The 18986-nt window shown below is 44.4% G+C and overlaps 2 protein-coding genes across 8 annotated transcripts in view; one reads left to right on the forward strand and one right to left on the reverse strand.

The window, feature by feature from the left end:
• cmss1 (cms1 ribosomal small subunit homolog) overlaps positions 1-18986 on the reverse strand; it is a 362453-nt gene that overhangs the window by 233540 nt on the left and 109927 nt on the right. For all 4 annotated transcript variants that reach the window (XM_070893711.1, XM_070893708.1, XM_070893709.1 and 1 more), the window contains exon 2: positions 11130-11249. In XM_070893711.1, coding sequence (XP_070749812.1) covers positions 11130-11160 — 31 coding nt within the window. In that variant the 5' untranslated portion in view covers positions 11161-11249. The remainder of the gene's footprint in view (positions 1-11129; positions 11250-18986) is intronic.
• Positions 1-18986, forward strand: part of filip1l (filamin A interacting protein 1-like) — a 293850-nt gene that overhangs the window by 179173 nt on the left and 95691 nt on the right. The gene's annotated exons all lie outside the window — the stretch shown is intronic.

Consider the following 18986-nt stretch of genomic DNA (forward strand, 5'->3'; position numbering starts at 1 on the left):
GGCACGAATATTATTTACCACTTATCAGCCCAAGCCTGAATGTCATCTAGGTCTTGCTGCATGTGGGGATGGATTGCTGCATTATTTGAGGAGTTGCGAATGGCACTGAACACTGTGCAGTCTTCAGTGAACAGACCCACTTCTGACCTTATGATGGAGGGAAGGTCATTGATGAAGCAGCTGAAGATGGTTGGGCCTAGGACACTGCCCTGAGAAACTCCTACAGTGATGTCCTGGGCTGTGATGATTGACCTCCAACCACCACAACCATTTTCCTTTGTGCTAGGTATGACTCCAGCCAGTGGAGAGTTTTCCCCCTTATTCCCATTGATTGCAGTTTTACTAGGGCTCCTTGATGCCAAGGGCAGTCACTCACACCTCACCTCTGGAAGTCAACTCCTTTGTCCATGTTTGGACCACAGCTGTAATGAGGTCTGGAGCTGAGTGGTCAAATTGGACATCGATGAGCAGGTTATTGGTGGGTAAGTACTGCTTGATAGCATTGCTGATGACACCTTCTATCACTTTGCTGATGATTGAGAGTAGACTGATAGCGCTAATTGGCCGATTTGGATTTGTCCTGCTTTTTGTGGACAGGACGTGCCTGTGCAGTTTTTCACATTGTTGGATAGATGCCAGTGTTGTTGCTGTACTCGAGCAGCTTGGCTAGAGGCACAGCTAGTTTTGGCACACAAGTCTTCAGCACGACAGCCAGTGCCCATAGCCTTTGCTGTATCCAGTATGCTCAGCCGTTTCTTGATATCATGTAGAGTGAATCGAATTGGCTGAAGATTGGCTTCTGTGACGGTAGGGACCTCAGGAGGATGCAGATATGGATCATCCACTCAGCATTCCTGGCTGAAGATGGTTGCAAATACTTCAGCCTCGTCTCTTGCATTCACATGCTGGGCTCCGCCATCAAGAATGTAAATATTCATGGAGCCTCTTCCTCCAGTTAGTCGTTTAATGGTCCACCACCATTCACGACTGGATGTGGCAGGACTGCAGAGATTAGATGTGATCTGTTGATTGTGGGATCGCTTAGTCCTGTCTATGGCATGCTGCTTCTGCTTTTTTGCATGCATGTAGTCCTGTGTTGCAATTTCCACAGGTTGTCACTCATTTTTTGGTATGCCCAGTGTTGCTCCTGGCATGCTCTTCTATAATCCTCATTAAACCAGGGTTGGTCCCCTGGCTTAATGGTAATGGTAGAGTGAGCCATAAGGTATGCCGGGCCATAAGGTTAGAGATTGTGGTTGAATACAATTCTGCTGCTGCTGATGGCTCACAGCGCCTCATGAATACCCAGTTTTGAGCTACTAGATATGTTATGAATCTATCTTATTTAGCATGGTGATAGTGCCACACAACACTATGGAGGTGTCCTCAGTGTGAAGACAGGACTTCGTCTTCACAATGACTGTGCAGTGGTCACTGCTACCAATGCTGTCATGCCTCTGCGACAGGTAGATTGGTAAGGACGAGGTGAAGTAGGTTTTTCCCTTGTGTTGGTTCTCTCACCATCAGCTCCAGGCCCAGTCTGGCAGCTATGTTCTTCAGAATTCTGCCAGCCCACTCAGTGGAGGTCCTACCCAGAGTACATTCTGTGCCCTTGCTAGTCCTCAGTGCTTCTTCCAAGTGGATTTATCAACTGAGGGAGGGCAGTAGGTGGCAATCAGCAGGAGGTTTCCTTGCCTGTGCTTGACCTGAAACCATGAGACTTCATGGGGTCTGGAGTCAATGTTGAGGACTCCCAGGGCCACTCACTCCTGACTGTATACCACTGTGCCGCGACCACTGGTGGGTCTGTCCTGCCGGTGGGACAGCACATACCCAGGGATGGTGATGGAGGAGTCTGGAACATTGGCTGAAAGGTACGATTCTATGAGTTTGACTATGTCAGGCTGTTTCTTGACTGGTCTATGGGACAGCTCTCCCAATTTTGGCACAAGTCCCCAGATGTTGGTGAGGAGGACTTTGCAAGGTTGACTGGGCTGGGTGTGCCATTGTTGTGTCCATAGCCGGAGCCGAGATCAATGCCGGGTGGTCCGTCCAGTGTTATTCTTATTATTATTTCTCATAGCGGTTTGTTACAACTGAGTGGCTTGCTGGGCCATTTCAAAGGGCAGTTAAGAGTTAACCACATTGCTGTGGGTCTGGAATCACATATGGGCCAGATGAGGTACGGATGGCAGATTTCCTTCCCTAAAGGACATTAGTGAACCCATTTTTACGACAATCCGATAGTTTCATGGTCATCATTACTGATAATAGTTTTTTTTTAAATTCCAAATTTATTTAATTAACTACATTTAAATTCCCCAGCTGCTGTGGTGGGATTTGAACTCATGTCTCTGGATCATTAGTCCAGGCCTCTGGATTACTAGTCCAGTAACAGTACCACTATCCTACCATTCCCACATAGTATATAGTTCCCACATGTACAGTTATTTTTTTTATTACTGTCAACTCAACTCTGTTAGTCTTTCGAATTAGTTTGGTAACTAAAATATTTACCAGGAATACCAGAATATAGCATCTTGCAATAAATATGGAAATATTGAGACTAAAACACTACATTGCCAAGGGTTTGAAACCTGGAATGACCAGAGTAACTGAAAACACCAGCTGCTCTGCTATCAATTTTTAGCTGTGGTCTTGATAAGAGTACATTACAATATTATACAACCACAATTTGGGGAGTTGAGCCACCTCATACTGCAGCACGCATATTTCCATTCATCCATGTGTGCAGCAACAGTGACATCAACAGCCATAGAGAATTTGGCAAACTGTCCATTGTCTTAGCAAAAGGAAATAGCTTCACAGTGCAAAGAAAAAAAGATGTATATGGAAAAAAAAAAGATTTGTAAGTAAATTAAAAGTCATGACACATTCATATTCAGATTCTTTTCCTCTTTATCAACACATTTCTAAATTTTATAAGACCTTGGCTAGAACCCCACTGCACTAGTTTAGTTTTGTGATAAAAAGTCAAAACTGAATTCCATTCTAATTATGTAAGTTTCTCATTTCTTTCCATTCTAATTGCACAATATTGCAATAAGTTTACATAGTAGTTACGGAATGCTCCAACAAATGGACCACAGATTACAACTTTGAAGTGCAAGTCTGGTTTATGAAAATGTTGCCTTATATAGAATTTCATGGAATAGAGCAAACTATATTCTGCAGCATTTCACAACAGAAAGCATGGTATGATATTCAATTATGTCCATCACAGGAAACATCTGTTTTTGTTTGCTGCAAGTACTTCACTGGAGCAATACATTGAGCTGCATCATATCATTCCCAATGAGTCCCTGAAGAACACCAGAGAAATCGTGTAATTAGAAACATGAAATAGTTAAGAGGTTATTCAACAAATACTTTTTTTTTCCGCACTTTGACCTTGCCTAACTAAGGCTAATGTGATTTGCCAAAGAAACTATATATTTCACTTCTTTTTGTTCTAAAATAAAAACTTTACGTATTGAAAATTGCCAAAGTTTATAACGTGAAGGTGATTTCCATGTGCCTTTATTACAATTTTGAGTATCCAATCTTCCACGAGTCATCACTATTTTTCATGACTTAGTTCTGTTTCTTTCAAATCAATGTCATCATTCTTTATTTTGTTACTTCCGTTCCATTCCCCAGCAAACTCCTTGTCATCTGTTCCTCCGCAGCTCTATTCCCTTATATTTCATTCATCCCGAGTTGTGGGTGGTGTTAGACGGCCTTGTGTGTGATCAAGACGATGAGAGTAGAGAGGCCACCCGAGATGGCACGGTCGAGGAGGGGTGGAGCGTGAATATAGGTATGAGGTATGAATATAGGTATGAGGTATGGAAGGAGAGGTTCAGGGAGTACAGGAAGGCAATGAAATCAAGGGTAGTTGAGGTGGAGTTGGAAATCACTGAGCATGATGAGTCGCTCAGTGCAAAGGCTGAGGGAGGAAAGGAGGGAGATTATCTTGGATGAGAAACTTGGGGTGTTGCTTCGGCAAGGATTGTAAAGAGGCGAGAGGTTGAAGGAGGCGAGAGGGTGGAACAAGTGAGGTGCTCAAAAGGAAGAACAGGTACCAGAGAAGCAGCAAAAATAAAAACGACTTGCATTTATATAGCGCCTTTCACAACCACCAGACATCCCAAAGCGCTTTACAGCAAATGAAAAACTTTTGAAGTGTAGTCACTGTTGTTAAGTAGGAAACTCGGCAGCCAATTTGCACACAGCAAGCTTCCACAAACAGCAATATGATGACCAGATAAACTGTTTCTGTTAAGTTGATTGAAGGATAAATATTAGCTAGGACATCAGGGATACCTCCCCAGCTCTTCTTTGAAATAGTGCAATAGGATCGTCTATGTCCAGCCAAGAGAGCAGACAGGGCGTCGTTTTAACATCTCATCCGAAAGACAGCACCTCCGACAGTGCAGCACTCCCTCAGCACTGCACTCGAGTGTCAGCCTAGGCTTTCATGCTCAAGTCTCTGAAGTGGGACTTGAACCAACAACCTTCTGACTCAGAGGCCAGATTGCTACCCACTGAGTCATGAGATCATGAATGATTTAGTACTAAGAGCTATATTGTCACCATGGGGGTTTGAGCAAGGCAGCTGGTGGAAAACATAACCAGGCAGAGAGGCTTCAGTATGGGCAAATGTGTTGCCAACAACGAACTAAGTTTCCTTCAAAACCATGATGTCAATGCAATCATCCACAAGGTGGTTGCGGATTGCAAGGACCTTGCTTATGAACAAATGGGCCAGTCTGAAAAAAAATGCAAAGGGAGGCGGAAGAGTGGCAATTCAGGGTGGTGCACAGGGTAGAAAGAACTGGAGAGAAGGATGAGCTGTTGCTCATAAGGAGGCAATAAGGAGTGCCTTAATGGGCACTTCAATGAAAGCTAAGATTGGCACAGAGGGCAATTGTGAGTTTCTCCAGTGGTTATTCAAGCCTGACAGGAGCAGCCAAAGTGCACACATGAATGGGTTCAAGAGGGAATTCAGGTTACATTGGCATGGCAAAGATTAGGAGAGACATGTCCTCGGATATTTAGCTATCTATTATTTTAATGCTTGTGTTTCTTCATTCTATAATTCATAAACAAAAATTGCAAATCACAATTAATTTAATTTTTTTCCCTTAGTTTTGCGTGCACATTAAAAATATTTTATGTGATACAGATTCAAATATATTAGTTTGAATTTTCTCCTTTTATGTTCCTGAAGAAAATCTAACCAGTGATCACAATCCTCCATACTGTTCTGTTCAAAAGTACTTAACCACAATTAACTTTTCTCCTGTTCTCAAAGTTCTTTCATTTCGAGCTAGTCAATTGTGAACTTCTGCTCAGGAAACATAGAAACATAGAAAATAGGTGCAGGAGCAGGCCATTCAGCCCTTCGAGTCTGCACAGCCATTCAATAAGATCATGGCTGATCATTCCTTCAGTACCCCTTTCCTGCTTTTTCTCCATACCCCTTGACCCCTTAGCCGTAAGGGCCATACCTAACTCCCTTTTAAATATATCCAATAAACTGGCATCAACAACTCTCTGCGGCAGGGAATTCCACAAGTTAACAACTCTGAGTGAAGAAGTTTCTCCTCATCTCAGTCCTAAATGGCCTACCCCTTATCATAAGACTATGTCCCCTGGTTCTGGATTTCCCCAACATCGGGAACATTCTTCCCGCATCTAACCTTTCCAGTCCCATCAGAATCTTATACGTTTTTATGAGAACCCCTCTCATCCTTCGAAATTCCAGTGAATAAAGGCCCAGATGATCCAGTTTCTCTTCATATGACAGTCCAGCCATCCCTGGAATCAGTCTGGTGAACCTTCGCTGCACTCCCTCAATAGCAAGAACGTCCTTCCTCAGATTAGACCACCAAAACTGAACACAATACACCAGGTGAGGCCTCACCAAGGCCCTGTACAACTGCAGTAAGACCTCCCTGCTCCTATACTCAAATCCCCGAGCTATGAAGGCCAACATACCATTTGCCTTCTTTACCGTCTGCTGTACCTGCATGCCCACTTTCAGTGACTGATGAACCATGACACCGAGGTCTCGTTGCACCTCCCCTTTTCCTAATCTGCCGCCATTCAGATAATATTCTGCCTTCGTGTTTTTGCCCCCAAAATGGATAACCTCACATTTATCCACATTATACTGCATCTGCCATACATTTGCCCATTCACCTAACCTGTCCAAGTCACCCTGCAGCCTCTTAGCGACCTCCTCACAGCTCACACCGCCACCCAGTTTAGTGTCATCCGCAAATCATTAATGTATATTGTAAAGAGCTGGGGTCCCAGCACTGAGCCCTGCGGCACTCCACTAGTCACTGCCTCCCATTCTGAAAAGGACCCGTTTATCCTGAATCTCTGCTTCCTGTCTGCCAACCAGTTCTCTATCCACGTCAGGGGACCGAGGGTCTAGTGAAAAGGAGGAACTGAAGGATATCGTTATTAGGCGGAAAATTGTGTTGGAGAAATTGATGGGATTGAAGGCCGATAAATCCCCGGGGTCTGATTGTCTGCATCCCAGAGTACTTAAGGAAGTGGCCCGAGAAATAGTGGATGCATTGGTGATCATTTTCCAACAGTCTATCGACTCTGGATCAGTTCCTATGGATTGGAGGGTAGCTAATGTCACACCACTTTTTTTTTTAAAAAGGAGGGAGATTGAAGGTGGGTAATTATAGACCGGTTAGCCTGACATCAGTAGTGGGAAAAATATTGGAATCAATTATTAAGGATGAAATAGCAGCGCATTTGGAAAGCGGTGACAGGATCGGTCCAAGTCAGCATGGATTTATGAAAGGGAAATCATGCGTGACAAAACTTCTGGAATTTTTTTGAGGATGCAACTAGTAGAGTGGACAAGGGAGAACCAGTGCAGGTGGTGTATTTGGACTTTCAAAAGGCCTTTGACAAGGTCCCACATAACAGATTGGTGTGCAAAATCAAAGCACATGGTATTGGGGGTAATGTACTGGCGTGGATAGAGAATTGGTTGGCAGACAGGAAGCAGAGAGTTGGGATAAACGGGTCCTTTTCAGAATGGGAGGCAGTGACTAGTGGAGTGCCGCAGGACTCAGTGCTGGGACCCCAGCTCTTTACAATATACATTAATGATTTGGATGAAGGAATTGAGTGTAATATCTCCAAGTTTGCGGATGACACTAAACTGGGTGGCGGTGTGAGCTGTGAGGAGGATGCCAAGAGGCTGCAGGGTGATTTGGACAGGTTAGGTGAATGGGCAAATGCATGGCAGATGCAGTATAATGTGGATAAATGTGAGGTTATCCACTTTGGTGCCAAAAACACAAAGACAGATTATTATCTAAATGGTGGCAAATTAAGAAAAGGTGAGGTGCAACGGGACCTGGGTGTCACTGAAAGTTGGCATGCAGGTACAGCAGGTAATGAAGAAGGCCAATGGCATGTTGGCCTTCATAGCTCGGGGATTTGAGTATAGGAGCAGGGAAGTCTTACTGCAGTTGTACAGGGCCTTGGTGAGGCCTCACCTGGAATATTGTGTACAGTTTTGATCTCCTAATCTGAGGAAGGACATTCTTGCTATTGAGGGAGTGCAGCGAAGGTTCACCAGACTGATTCCAGGGATGGCTGGACTGACATATGAGGAGAGACTGGATCAACTGGGACTTTATACACTGGAGTTTAGAAGGATGAGAGGGGATCTCATAGAAACGTATAAGATTCTGACGAGACGGGACAGGTTAGATGCGGGAAGAATGTTCCCGATGTTGGGGAAGTCCAGAACCAGGGGACACAGTCTAAGGATACGGACTAGGTAATTTAGGACTGAGATGAGGAGAAACATCTTCACACAGAGAGTTGTTAACCTGTGGAATTCCCTGCCGCAGAGAGTTGTTGATGCCAGTTCATTGCATATATTCAAGAGGGAGTTAGATATGGCCCTTACGGTTAAAATGGATCAAGGGGTATGAAGAGAAAGCAGGAAAGGGGTACTGAGGTGAATGATCAGCCATGATCTTATTGAATGGTGGTGCAGGCTCGAAGGGCCGAATGGCCTACTCCTGCACCTATTTTCTATATTTCTATGTCAGTACATTACCCCCAATACCATGCACTTTGATTGTGCACACCAATCTCTTATGTGAGACCTTGTCAAAAGCCTTTTGAAAGTCCAAATACACCACATCCACTGGTTCTCCCTTGTCCATTCTACTAGTTACATCCTCAAAAAATTCCAGAAGATTCGTCAAGCATGATTTCCCTTTCATAAATCCATGCTGACTTGGTCCGATCCTATCACTGCTTTCCAAATGCGCTGCTATTTCATCCTTAATGATTGATTCCAACATTTTCCCCGCTATTGATGTTAGGCTAACCCGTCTATAATTACCTGTTTTCTCTCTCCCTCCTTTTTTAAAAAGTGGTGTTACATTAGCTACCCTCCAGTCCATAGGAACTGATCCAGAGTCAAAAGACTGTTGAAAAATGATCACCCATGCATCCACTATTTCTAGGGCTACTTCCTTAAGTACTCTGGGATGTAGACTATCAGACACTGGGGATTTATCGGCCTTCAATTCCATCAATTTCCCTAACACAATTTCCCACCTAATAAGGATATCCTTCAGTTCCTCCTTCTCACTAGACCCACTGTCCCCTCGTACATTTGGAAGGTTATTTGTGTCTTCCTTTGTGAAGACAGAACCGAAGTATTTGTTCAATTGGTCTGCCATTTCTTTGTTCATCATTATAAATTCACCTGAATCCGACTGCAAGGGACCTACATTTGTCTTCACTAATCTTTTTCTCTTCACATATCTATAGAAGCTTTTGCAGTCAGTTTTTATGTTCCCTGCAAGCTTCCTCTCGTACTCTATTTTCCCCCTCTTAATTAAACCCTTAGTCCTCCTCTGTTGAATTCTAAATTTCTCCCAGTCCTCAAGTTTGTTGCTTTTTTTAGCCAACTTATATGCCTCTTCCTTGGCTTTAACACTATCCTTAATTTCCCTTGTTAGCCATGGTTGAGCCACCTTCCCCATTTTATTTTTACTCCAGACAGGGATGTACAATTGCTGAAGTTCATCCAGGTGATGTTTAAATGTTTGCCATTGCTTATCTACCGTCAACCCTTTAAGTATCCGTTGCCAGTCTATTCTAGCCAATTCACGCCTCATATCGTTGAAGTTACCATTCCTTAAATTCAGGGCCCTAGTTTCCGAATTAACTTTGTCACTCTCCATCTTAATCAGGAATTCTACCATATTATGGTCACTCTTTCCCAAGGGGCCTCGCACAACAAGATTGCTAATTAGTCCCTTCTCATTACACATCACCCAGTCTAGGATGGCCAGCTCTCTGGTTGGTTCCTCGACATATTGGTCTAGAAAACCATCCCTAATACACTCCACGAAATCCTCCTCCACCGCATTGCTACCAGTTAGGTTAGTCCAATCAATATGTAGATTAAAGTCGCCCATGATTACTGTTGTACCTTTATTGCACACCTCTCTTATTTCTTGTTTGATGCTGTCCCCAACCTCACTACTACTATTTGGTGGCCTGTACACAACTCCCACTTGCGTTTTCTGCCTTTGGTATTCCGTAGCTCCACCCATACCGATTCCACATCATCCATTCTAATGTCCTTCCTTACAATTGCATTGATTTCATCTTTAACCAGCAACGCCACCCCGCCTCCTTTTCCTTTCTGTCTCTCCTCCCTAAATGCTGAATACCCTTGGATGTTGAGTTCCATGCCTTGGTCCCCTGGAGCCATGTCTCCGTGATGCCAATCACATCATATCCGTTAACTGCTATCTGCGCAGTTAATTCATCCATCTTATTCCGAATACCCCTCGCATTGAGCACAGAGCCTTCAGGCTTGTCTTTTTAAAACACTTTGCCCCTTTAGAATTTTGCTGTAATGTGGTCCTTTTTGGTTTTTGCCTTGGGTTTCTCTGCCCTCCACTTTTACTATTCTCCTTTCTATCTTTTTTGCTTCTGCCTCCATTTTATTTCCCTGTGTCTCCCTGCATTGGTTCCCATCCCCCTGCCATATTAGTTTAACTCCTCCCCAACAGCACCAGCAAACACTCCCCCTAGAACATTGGTTCCGGTCCTGCCCAGGTGCAGAACGTCTGGTTTGTACTGGTCCCACCTCCCCCAAAACCGGTTCCAATGCCCCAGGAATTTGAATCCCTCCCTTAGGCACCATTGCTCAAGCCACGTATTCATCTGAGCTATCCTGCGATTCCTATTCTGACTAACACGTGGCACTGGTAGCAATCCTGAGATTACTACTTTTGAGGTCCTACTTTTTAATTTAACTCCTAGCTCCCTAAATTCGTCTCGTAGGACCTCATCCCGGTTTTTACCTATATCATTGGTACCTATATGCACGACGACAACTGGCTGTTCACCCTCCCTTTTCAGAATGTCCTGCACCCGCTCCGAGACATCCTTAACCCTTGCACCAGGGAGGCAACATACCATCCTGGAGTCTCGGTTGCGGCCGCAGAAACGCCTATCTATTCCCCTTACAATTGAATCCCCTATCACTATCACTCTCCCACTCTTTTTCCTGCCCTCCTGTGCAGCAGAGCCAGCCAGCCACAATGCCATGAACTTGGTTGCTGCTGCTCTCTCCTGATGAGTCATCCCCCTCAGCAGTACTCAAAGCGGTGTATCTGTTTTGCAGGGGGATGACCACAGGGGACCCCTGCACTACCCTGATCAGCCAGATGCGAAACAGCTCCAAGGATAGAGCAAAAGCTGACCAGCTGATAGGTCCACGAGTGTGTTCCCTTATGCTTCAAAATCCTGTACAGTTCACAGAAAATGATTATGAGGTTTGGAAATGGACGACAGTCCACCACTGGAAAACTCTTGCCCCAATTACATTAGTTCATCCAACTTCGCATCCAACTGGATTTTGAACGATTCAAATGTTTTTGTTTCTACTACCCTAACTAGCAGATTATTACAACAATTTATCACACTTAAATGTATTCTCTTAAATATATGTTTGCTTTTCATTAATTTGAAATGTCTTTCCTGTGATGCTCCTTTCCTGACTATGAAATAATTTGCTGGATTCACCATTTAATATGTTTGTATACCTTGATGAGATCTTCTCTTAAGTGTCTTCATTACTGTAAAGCCTGAACTTCTCCAATCTATCGTCACAGCTTATCCTGTTGATACCTGGCATCAGTTTTTCTCCAGATGTTTTCCAATACCTGTACATATTTTTTTTGAACAGAAAGAGACACTGAATTAGGTGAAGCTAACCCAAAATAGACAGCCAAGTACAAATGTCAGTCAAAATATGCCTTGCATAGGAACGGAGTGATGCAGAGCATTGATCACTGGTCCTTACCACCGAGACCTGTCTCTTGTGTTTGGTGGCTGTAAAGATCCGATGTGAAATGGGTTTGGCCAAATTTAATCCAGTTGCCATTGTGAGCATGGGTTTACAACACAATACTATCGCTAATTTGGCACTAATTGCCAGTCTCACTCAAAGATCGCACTGTGCTGTGCAAATTGAAAAATACTGTCACACTGATGCAAAACAGTTGTGGTGCTCTCCAGTGGTTGGGGCAGAGTTGCTTTACTTTGCATCTTAATGTGCCATATCTGACCTGGGAGTGCTCGGTACTGACAATGAACGCCTGAATAGGATTTGTTCATTCTCAGGATTAACATCCCTGATCATGACCACAAAAATTTGAGTGAGAAAATAAGAATATGATGTGAATTTACAGACCTCAGATTAAGAGTTGCTCCTCAAAGTTCAACACTCCTTAAGCTACCCTACAAAACAGTCATTTTGCAACACGTTATGTAAACCCAGAGATGCTGATTAATGATAGTAGCAGAAAAACAACAGATTTGTATGGGAATCCTCTGTCAAATGCAGACATTAAGCTGTTTCTTTTAAATTGATTAACGCCTCTGCTAAAATAGCAGACAAAGGAATGTAATAAAAATGCCTGTTGGAGAGGTATTTTTGTTCAATGAAAATATTAACTTTACCACTAAGCTTAGGAAGCAAGTTGGCAATACAAGTTCATAAAACAGTCATGCAGCAGGGTTTCAGCGCATATGAGTAGTGAATAATGATTAGCTATAACTTTTTTATCTGGCCTGTGGTATGCACCATATTAAAGGGCTTATGAAGTTGTTGTTTTGACATTATAAACCATGCAATATAATTGTCAAAATACATTACACCACTCATTGCTGTGATGCTCTGGACCCCTGTGACCAGTACTAGTAAATACCCACTAGGTATGTAATTTGAAGCCGCTCAATTAATTTCATTCTGAAGCATTTGTTCAGTGTTGAATGGTCTCTTGAGGGTAAAGAAAAAAGGGCTACAATGCATTGTTTTCAAATGACCTGTACAAACAGTGTAGCTACTGTCAGGGTGCCTATAGACTACACCCACCAGTGGCTATTGTTAGGGGACTATGCCCACCAGTGACTTCTTCCCCTTATTATTTCTTATCTCCACCCAAACTGATTCTACATCTTGATCATCTGAGCCAATATCATTTCTCACTACTGCACTGATCTCATCCTTTATTAACAGAGCTACCCAACCTCCTTTTCCTTTCTGTCTATCCTTCCGAATTGTCAAATATAACCCCTGAATATTCAGTTGCCAGCCTTGGTCACCTTTGCAACCACGTCTCTGATTATACCCATTTATATCAATTTGTGCCATCAACTCATCTATCTTGTTACGAATGCTGCGTGCATTTAGATAAAGAGCTTTCAATTTTGTCTTTTTACCATTTTTCCCTGCTTTGACCCCACTTTCTAATGCACTCTTATTTTTATACATTCTGTCCCTTCCCGCCACACTCTGGTTACCATTTCCCTTCGCTACCCTGGCTATTGCCTTCTCCTTTCTCTGACTTTTTAAATTTTCGCTCACCTAAACCCTCCCCCCCACTTTAGCTCAGCACATGAGTACAAAAGACAAGGCTGAAGCTTTGCAACCATCTTCAGCCAGAAGTGCTGAGTGGATGACCCATATCAGCCTCCACCTGAGGTCCCCACCATCACAGAAGCCGTCTTCAACCAACTCCACGTGATATCAAGAAACGGCTGAATGCACTGGATACAGTAAAAGTTATGGGCCCGGACAACATCCCGGCTGTCGTGCTGAAGATTTGTGCTCCGAAATTAGCCGCGCCTCTGGCTAAGCTGTTCCAGGATTTCTACTACACTGGCATCTCTCTGACAATGTGGAAAACTGCCCAGGTATGTCCTGTCCACAAAAAGCAGGACAAATCCAATCTGGACAATTATCGTCCAATCAGTCTACTCTCAATCATCAGCAAAGTGATGGAAGGCGTCATCGACAGTGCTATCAAGTGGCACTTACTCACCAATATCCTGCTCACCACTGTCCAGTTTGGGTTCGGCCAGGACCACGCGCCTCCAAACTTCATTACAGCCTTAGTCCAAACATGGACAAAATAGTTTACTTCCAGGAGGTGAGGTGTGAGTGACTGCCCTTGGCATCAAGGAAGCCTAGTAAAACTGAAACCAATGGGAATCAGGGGGAAAACTCTCCACTGGCTGGAGTCATACCTAGCACAAAGGAAGATGGTTGTGTGGTTGGAGGTCAATCATCACAGCCCCAGGACATCGCTGCAAGTGTTCCTCAGGGCAGTGTCCGAGGCTCAACCATCTTCAACTGCTTCATCAATGACCTTCCCTCAATCATAAGGTCACAAGTGGGGATGTTCGCTGATGACTGCATAGTGTTCAGCGCCATTCACAATTCCTCAGATAATGAAGCAGTTCATGTCCGCATGCAGCAAGAGCTGGTCGACATTCAGGCTTGGGCTGATAAGTGACATGTAACATTCGCGCCACACAGGTGCCAAGCAATGACTATCTCCAACAAGCGAGAGTCTAACTACCACCCCTTGACATTCAACAGCATTACCATCGCCAAATCCCCCACCATCAACATCCTGGGGGTCACTATTGATCAGAAACTTAACTGGACCAGCCACATAAATACTGTGGCTATAAGAGCAGGTCAGAGGCTGGGCATTCTGTGGCCAGTATCTTACCTCCAGGCTCCCCAGCGCCTTTTCACCATTTACAAGGTACAAGTCAGGAGTGTGGTGGAATACTCTCCACTTGCCTGGATGAGTGCAGGTCCAACAACACAAGAAGCTCGACACCATCCAGGACAAAGCAGCCCACTAGATTGGCACCCCATCCACCACCTTAAATATTCACTCCCTCCACCACCGGCGTACCGTGGCTGCAGTGTACACCATCTACAGGTTGCACTGCAGCAACTCGCCAAGACTTCTTCGGCAACATCTCCCAAATCCGCGAACTCTACCAGCTAGAAGGACAAGGGTAGCAGGCGCATGGAAACACCACTACCTCAAAGCTCCCCTCCAAATCACACATCATCCTGACTTGATCCTGGATCCTTCATCATCGCTGGGTCAAAATCCTGGAACTCTTCCCGAACAGCAGTGGGAGTACCTTCACCTTCAAGGACTACAACGATTCAAGAAGACGGCTCATCACCACCTCTCAAGGGCAATTAGGGATGAGGAATAAATGCTGGCCTTGCTAGCGATGCCCACATCCAATGAACAAATAAAAAAAAGAGGTAGCCAGTTTTACTGACAAATCAGTAATTGGGAAGGAATCACCCTTACCACTGATTAAGTACGTGGAGAAAAGGGCAAAGAGAGACATGGGCAGTCAGTCAACTAGGTCTGGGAAAGAAGCCTATCCTTGGGAGGTCCTTACTATTTTCAAAGCCAGAGCCAGTTAGGATCAGAAGGTTGACCGGGAAAAGTTCAGGGCCTGTTAATAGGGATAAGGTGTTGTATTTTTTTTAATTAATTTTCTAGTTCACAAAGAGGGTTCTGTAGTTAGTTTCATCAAGCTGAGATTTCATTACATCTGTTACTCTGCAACTTCACTTGCTATCTGTAAAATAAAGCTCAACGATTCATATCTGCCTGGTTCTCGCTGTGTTTCTGTCCGCCTACGGAAAGATTGGCGAGATGCACAGGGCACATGTGAAGGACATGCGAAGAATAGCCAGTTCAGAGCACAAACTAGTTGTTTGTTATATTTCTGAGTTTTTCTATAATGTAATTATATACTACCACTTCCAACCTCCACTCCTCGCCGCTTCCAACCTCCGCTCCTCGCCACTTCCAACCTCCGCTCCTCGCCACTTCCAACCTCCGCTCCTCGCCACTTCCAACCTCCGCTCCTCGCCACTTCCAACCTCCGCTCCTCGCCACTTCCAACCTCCGCTCCTCGCCACTTCCAACCTCCGCTCCTCGCCACTTCCAACCTCCGCTCCTCGCCACTTCCAACCTCCGCTCCTCGCCACTTCCAACCTCCGCTCCTCGCCACTTCCAACCTCCGCTCCTCGCCACTTCCAACCTCCGCTCCTCGCCACTTCCAACCTCCGCTCCTCGCCGGTCCCAACCTCCACTCCTCGCCGCTTCCAACCTCCGCTCCTCGCCACTTCCAACCTCCGCTCCTCGCCACTTCCAACCTCCGCTCCTCGCCGGTCCCAACCTCCGCTCCTCGCCACTTCCAACCTCCGCTCCTCGCCACTTCCAACCTCCGCTCCTCGCCGGTCCCAACCTCCGCTCCTCGCCACTTCCAACCTCCGCTCCTCGCCACTTCCAACCTCCGCTCCTCGCCGCTTCCAACCTCCGCTCCTCGCCACTTCCAACCTCCGCTCCTCGCCACTTCCAACCTCCGCTCCTCGCCACTTCCAACCTCTGCTTCTCCCACTCCTGCTCCTGGGTCCCGACCCCTCCACTAGGCTCCACCACGCTTCAAGAGATGCCACCAATCATCTATCTGCATTCTGATGACATCTAATTTTGTCGCTCACTTTGGTTTTGTCGCCTCTCGAGATTGTTGTTGGTTCTGTTGCTGCAGTAGCTAGTTTTATTTTGATTTGTCCACAGCTCCAGCCTCATGCTCCAAAATGCTCCTCTGACTGTCCCATGAAGTCAGGATTTTTTTCAAATTTCAAATCAAAAAAAGCCCGACTTCGTGGGACAGTCAGAGGAGAAGTTTAGAGTTTGGAGCTGTGGGCAAATCAAAAAAAAAATTATGCAGTATGAGCACACTCGAACCATTTACAAGAGCGAGTGTGCTTGAGAGAATACATAAAGGCAGACCCAAAATTTGTAACAGCACACCTTGTGGTGCAGGAGCCCATCACATATAATACAATTCTGTGACCTCCCGCTGACCTTATATACTTTGTTGGGGTCAACGCTAGGTGCATTCTGGCACTTACACCTGGATGGTGGGTCCGTGGATTTTCAGAACCACTTTTTTATTATTCTTAAATAGCTGGAGTTAGCAAAATTGGCAGATCTCAGTTTCTCTTCCTCCTTCCTGGACTGATGTAACTGTGCTGTTCCCTTAATAGTCAGCTATTGGCAACAAGAAACATATAAAAATTCAGCAGTCTCTAGGCATTATTACAAACAAAATTGTACCCTAGACACTTTTTTTGCTTTCTCAAACCAAAGTCACGTGTTCTGTGTTGCTGTGGGAACTGTTCAAACTATGTTCTATATTTCTCACAAAGAAATATAGAGTTCACTTCCAAGTATTTCCCCCCCACCCCCCCCACCCCATTCCAAATGAAGGTCACTCCCAGTAAGTGAGGCCTCCAACAAACTGCAGTCAATGAGTCATGCTCTAGACATGCTTGTACCTTCTGGTTGCAGATGCTCACCAGATAAAAACTCTTCAAGTCTTTGGGATGACAGAACTGTTCTGTGAAACACTCTGTTCAGACACGCACTAGTTTGACAATCCCTGGGTCTAATTTATGTACTAGCAATGCATTTTTCGGTTTATTGTTAAATTCTTTAAGACATTTTCCTTCAAAAACTTAACTGCTGCAAATGACTTGCCTGTAAAATTGGTTTCTTTAAAATAATGTAATGCGATTGTCATGCAATTTCTGTAAATGTACACAAGAGCAGCATTTCATTGTTCAAATCAATATACGATAATACTAAAATTGGATTACAGTGAAAAAAAAACACATTCCCAATTCACTTACAATAGAAATAAACAGAATAACCATCTATTACATTCTAGCGCCCTATTCCCCAATTAAATTTAAAATTTCATCCTTCGACGATCTTACTCCATCCTGCCTATACAACCTCCTCCAGACTTATTCCCATTCTCATAGCCTTCGGTCTTCTGGCTCTGGCCTCTTGTGAATTCTCCCCTCCTTTCATCCCAAGATAAGTGGCAAAGGCCTCAGCGACCGGTTCTCTGGAGCTCCCTCCCAAAGCCCCGCCACTTCTCTACCGCTCTCTCTCCTCCTCTAAAAACCTCAAAATACATATTTTGATCTCCAAGCTTTTGGTCACTCTCCATATTAATATGTGATAACACACAGATCATCATGTTTTATAAAGAAATATGATATTGAGCAAGTTAGATAACATCACTCAGCAGTTTATCAATGCAAATATGCATTACATGCTCAAAACATATTCCTATTTGTTTTATTCTTCAGATTCAGCATCCTATTTCTCCCTGAACTGAAGTTCCGACACTGCATTCTCTCTATGACCAAGACCACCTACTTCCACATCGGTATCATCACATATCTCCACTTGCGCCTCAGCCCATCTGCTGCTGAAATCCTCATCCATGCCGTTGTCAACTCCAGACATGACTATTTCAATGCTCTCCTTGCCAGCCTCCCATCCTTCACTCTCCGTGAACTTCAGCTTCATCCAAAACTCTGCTGCTTGCATCCTGTTCTGCACCAAGTCCATCTCACCTATGCTTGTTGACCTACATTCGCTCCCAGTCACAATGCCTCAAATTTATCATTTTTATCTTCTGTTTAAATCCTTTCATGGCTTTGCCCCTCAATAATCCTCCAGCCCTACAAACCTGTTCTGAGCATCTTATATTCAAGAGTGTGCTCGTACTATCCAATACCTAATTATATGATAGCGCAACCTAGGGGTGATCCGAACCGGATATCACGTCTTTTGCATAGGCATTCACCAACGTTCCCATTAACCTGCGCAGCCGGTCCCACGCAAGACTTACTGGCTTGTAAAGTGGAAAAATGGTACACGCGCGGAAATTTGAATGGTCACTTATCCAAAAAGTAAGGGAAATATTGGCCTTCGCATACACTCCTTAAATCTTCCTGCTGAAATACTTTAAAATGAGGCCAGAATTGTTAAGCTAGTTTATTTTATAAACAGCAAATGAACATATAGTAACAGATGTAATTAAATCTTACCTTGACTCAACTAACTACAGAACCCTCCAAGAATACAAGAAAAATAATTTAAAAAATACCCCGACTATCCCCATTAGCAGGCTCACTTAATTTTTGCTGGTCCATCTTTTGATGCTAACCAGCAATGGGCTTGAGATGAATGACCTTCCCTTTACTAGGCCAGGCTTCCTCGCTAGAACTACCTAACTGACTGAATGCCCAGTTTCTTTTTTCCTCTACTAAGAATATAAGAACCGAAGAACATAAGAATTAGGAGCAGGAGTAGGCTATTCGGCCCCTCGAGCCTGCTCCACCATTCAATGAGATCATGGCTGATCTTCTACCGCAACTTCACTATCCCCATCTCCCTTGATTCCCTTAATATCCAAAAATTTATCAATCTCAGTTTTGAATATACTCAAAGGCTGAGCCTTCACAGCCCTCTGGGGTAGAGAATTCCAGAGATTCACCATCCTCTGAGTGAAGAAGTTTCTCTTCATCTCAGTCCTAAATGGCCGACCCCTTATTCTGAGATTGTGACCCCTGGTTCTAGACTCCCCAGCCAGAGGAAACATTCTCCCTGCACCTACCCCGTCAAGCCCTTTAAGAATTTTGTATGTTTCAATGAGATCACCTCTCATTCTTCTAAACTCTTGAGAAAAGGGCCGGGTCT

This window comes from Pristiophorus japonicus, chromosome 11 (genome assembly GCF_044704955.1).
Source record: "Pristiophorus japonicus isolate sPriJap1 chromosome 11, sPriJap1.hap1, whole genome shotgun sequence".
NCBI classification, from domain to species: Eukaryota; Metazoa; Chordata; class Chondrichthyes; family Pristiophoridae; genus Pristiophorus; species Pristiophorus japonicus.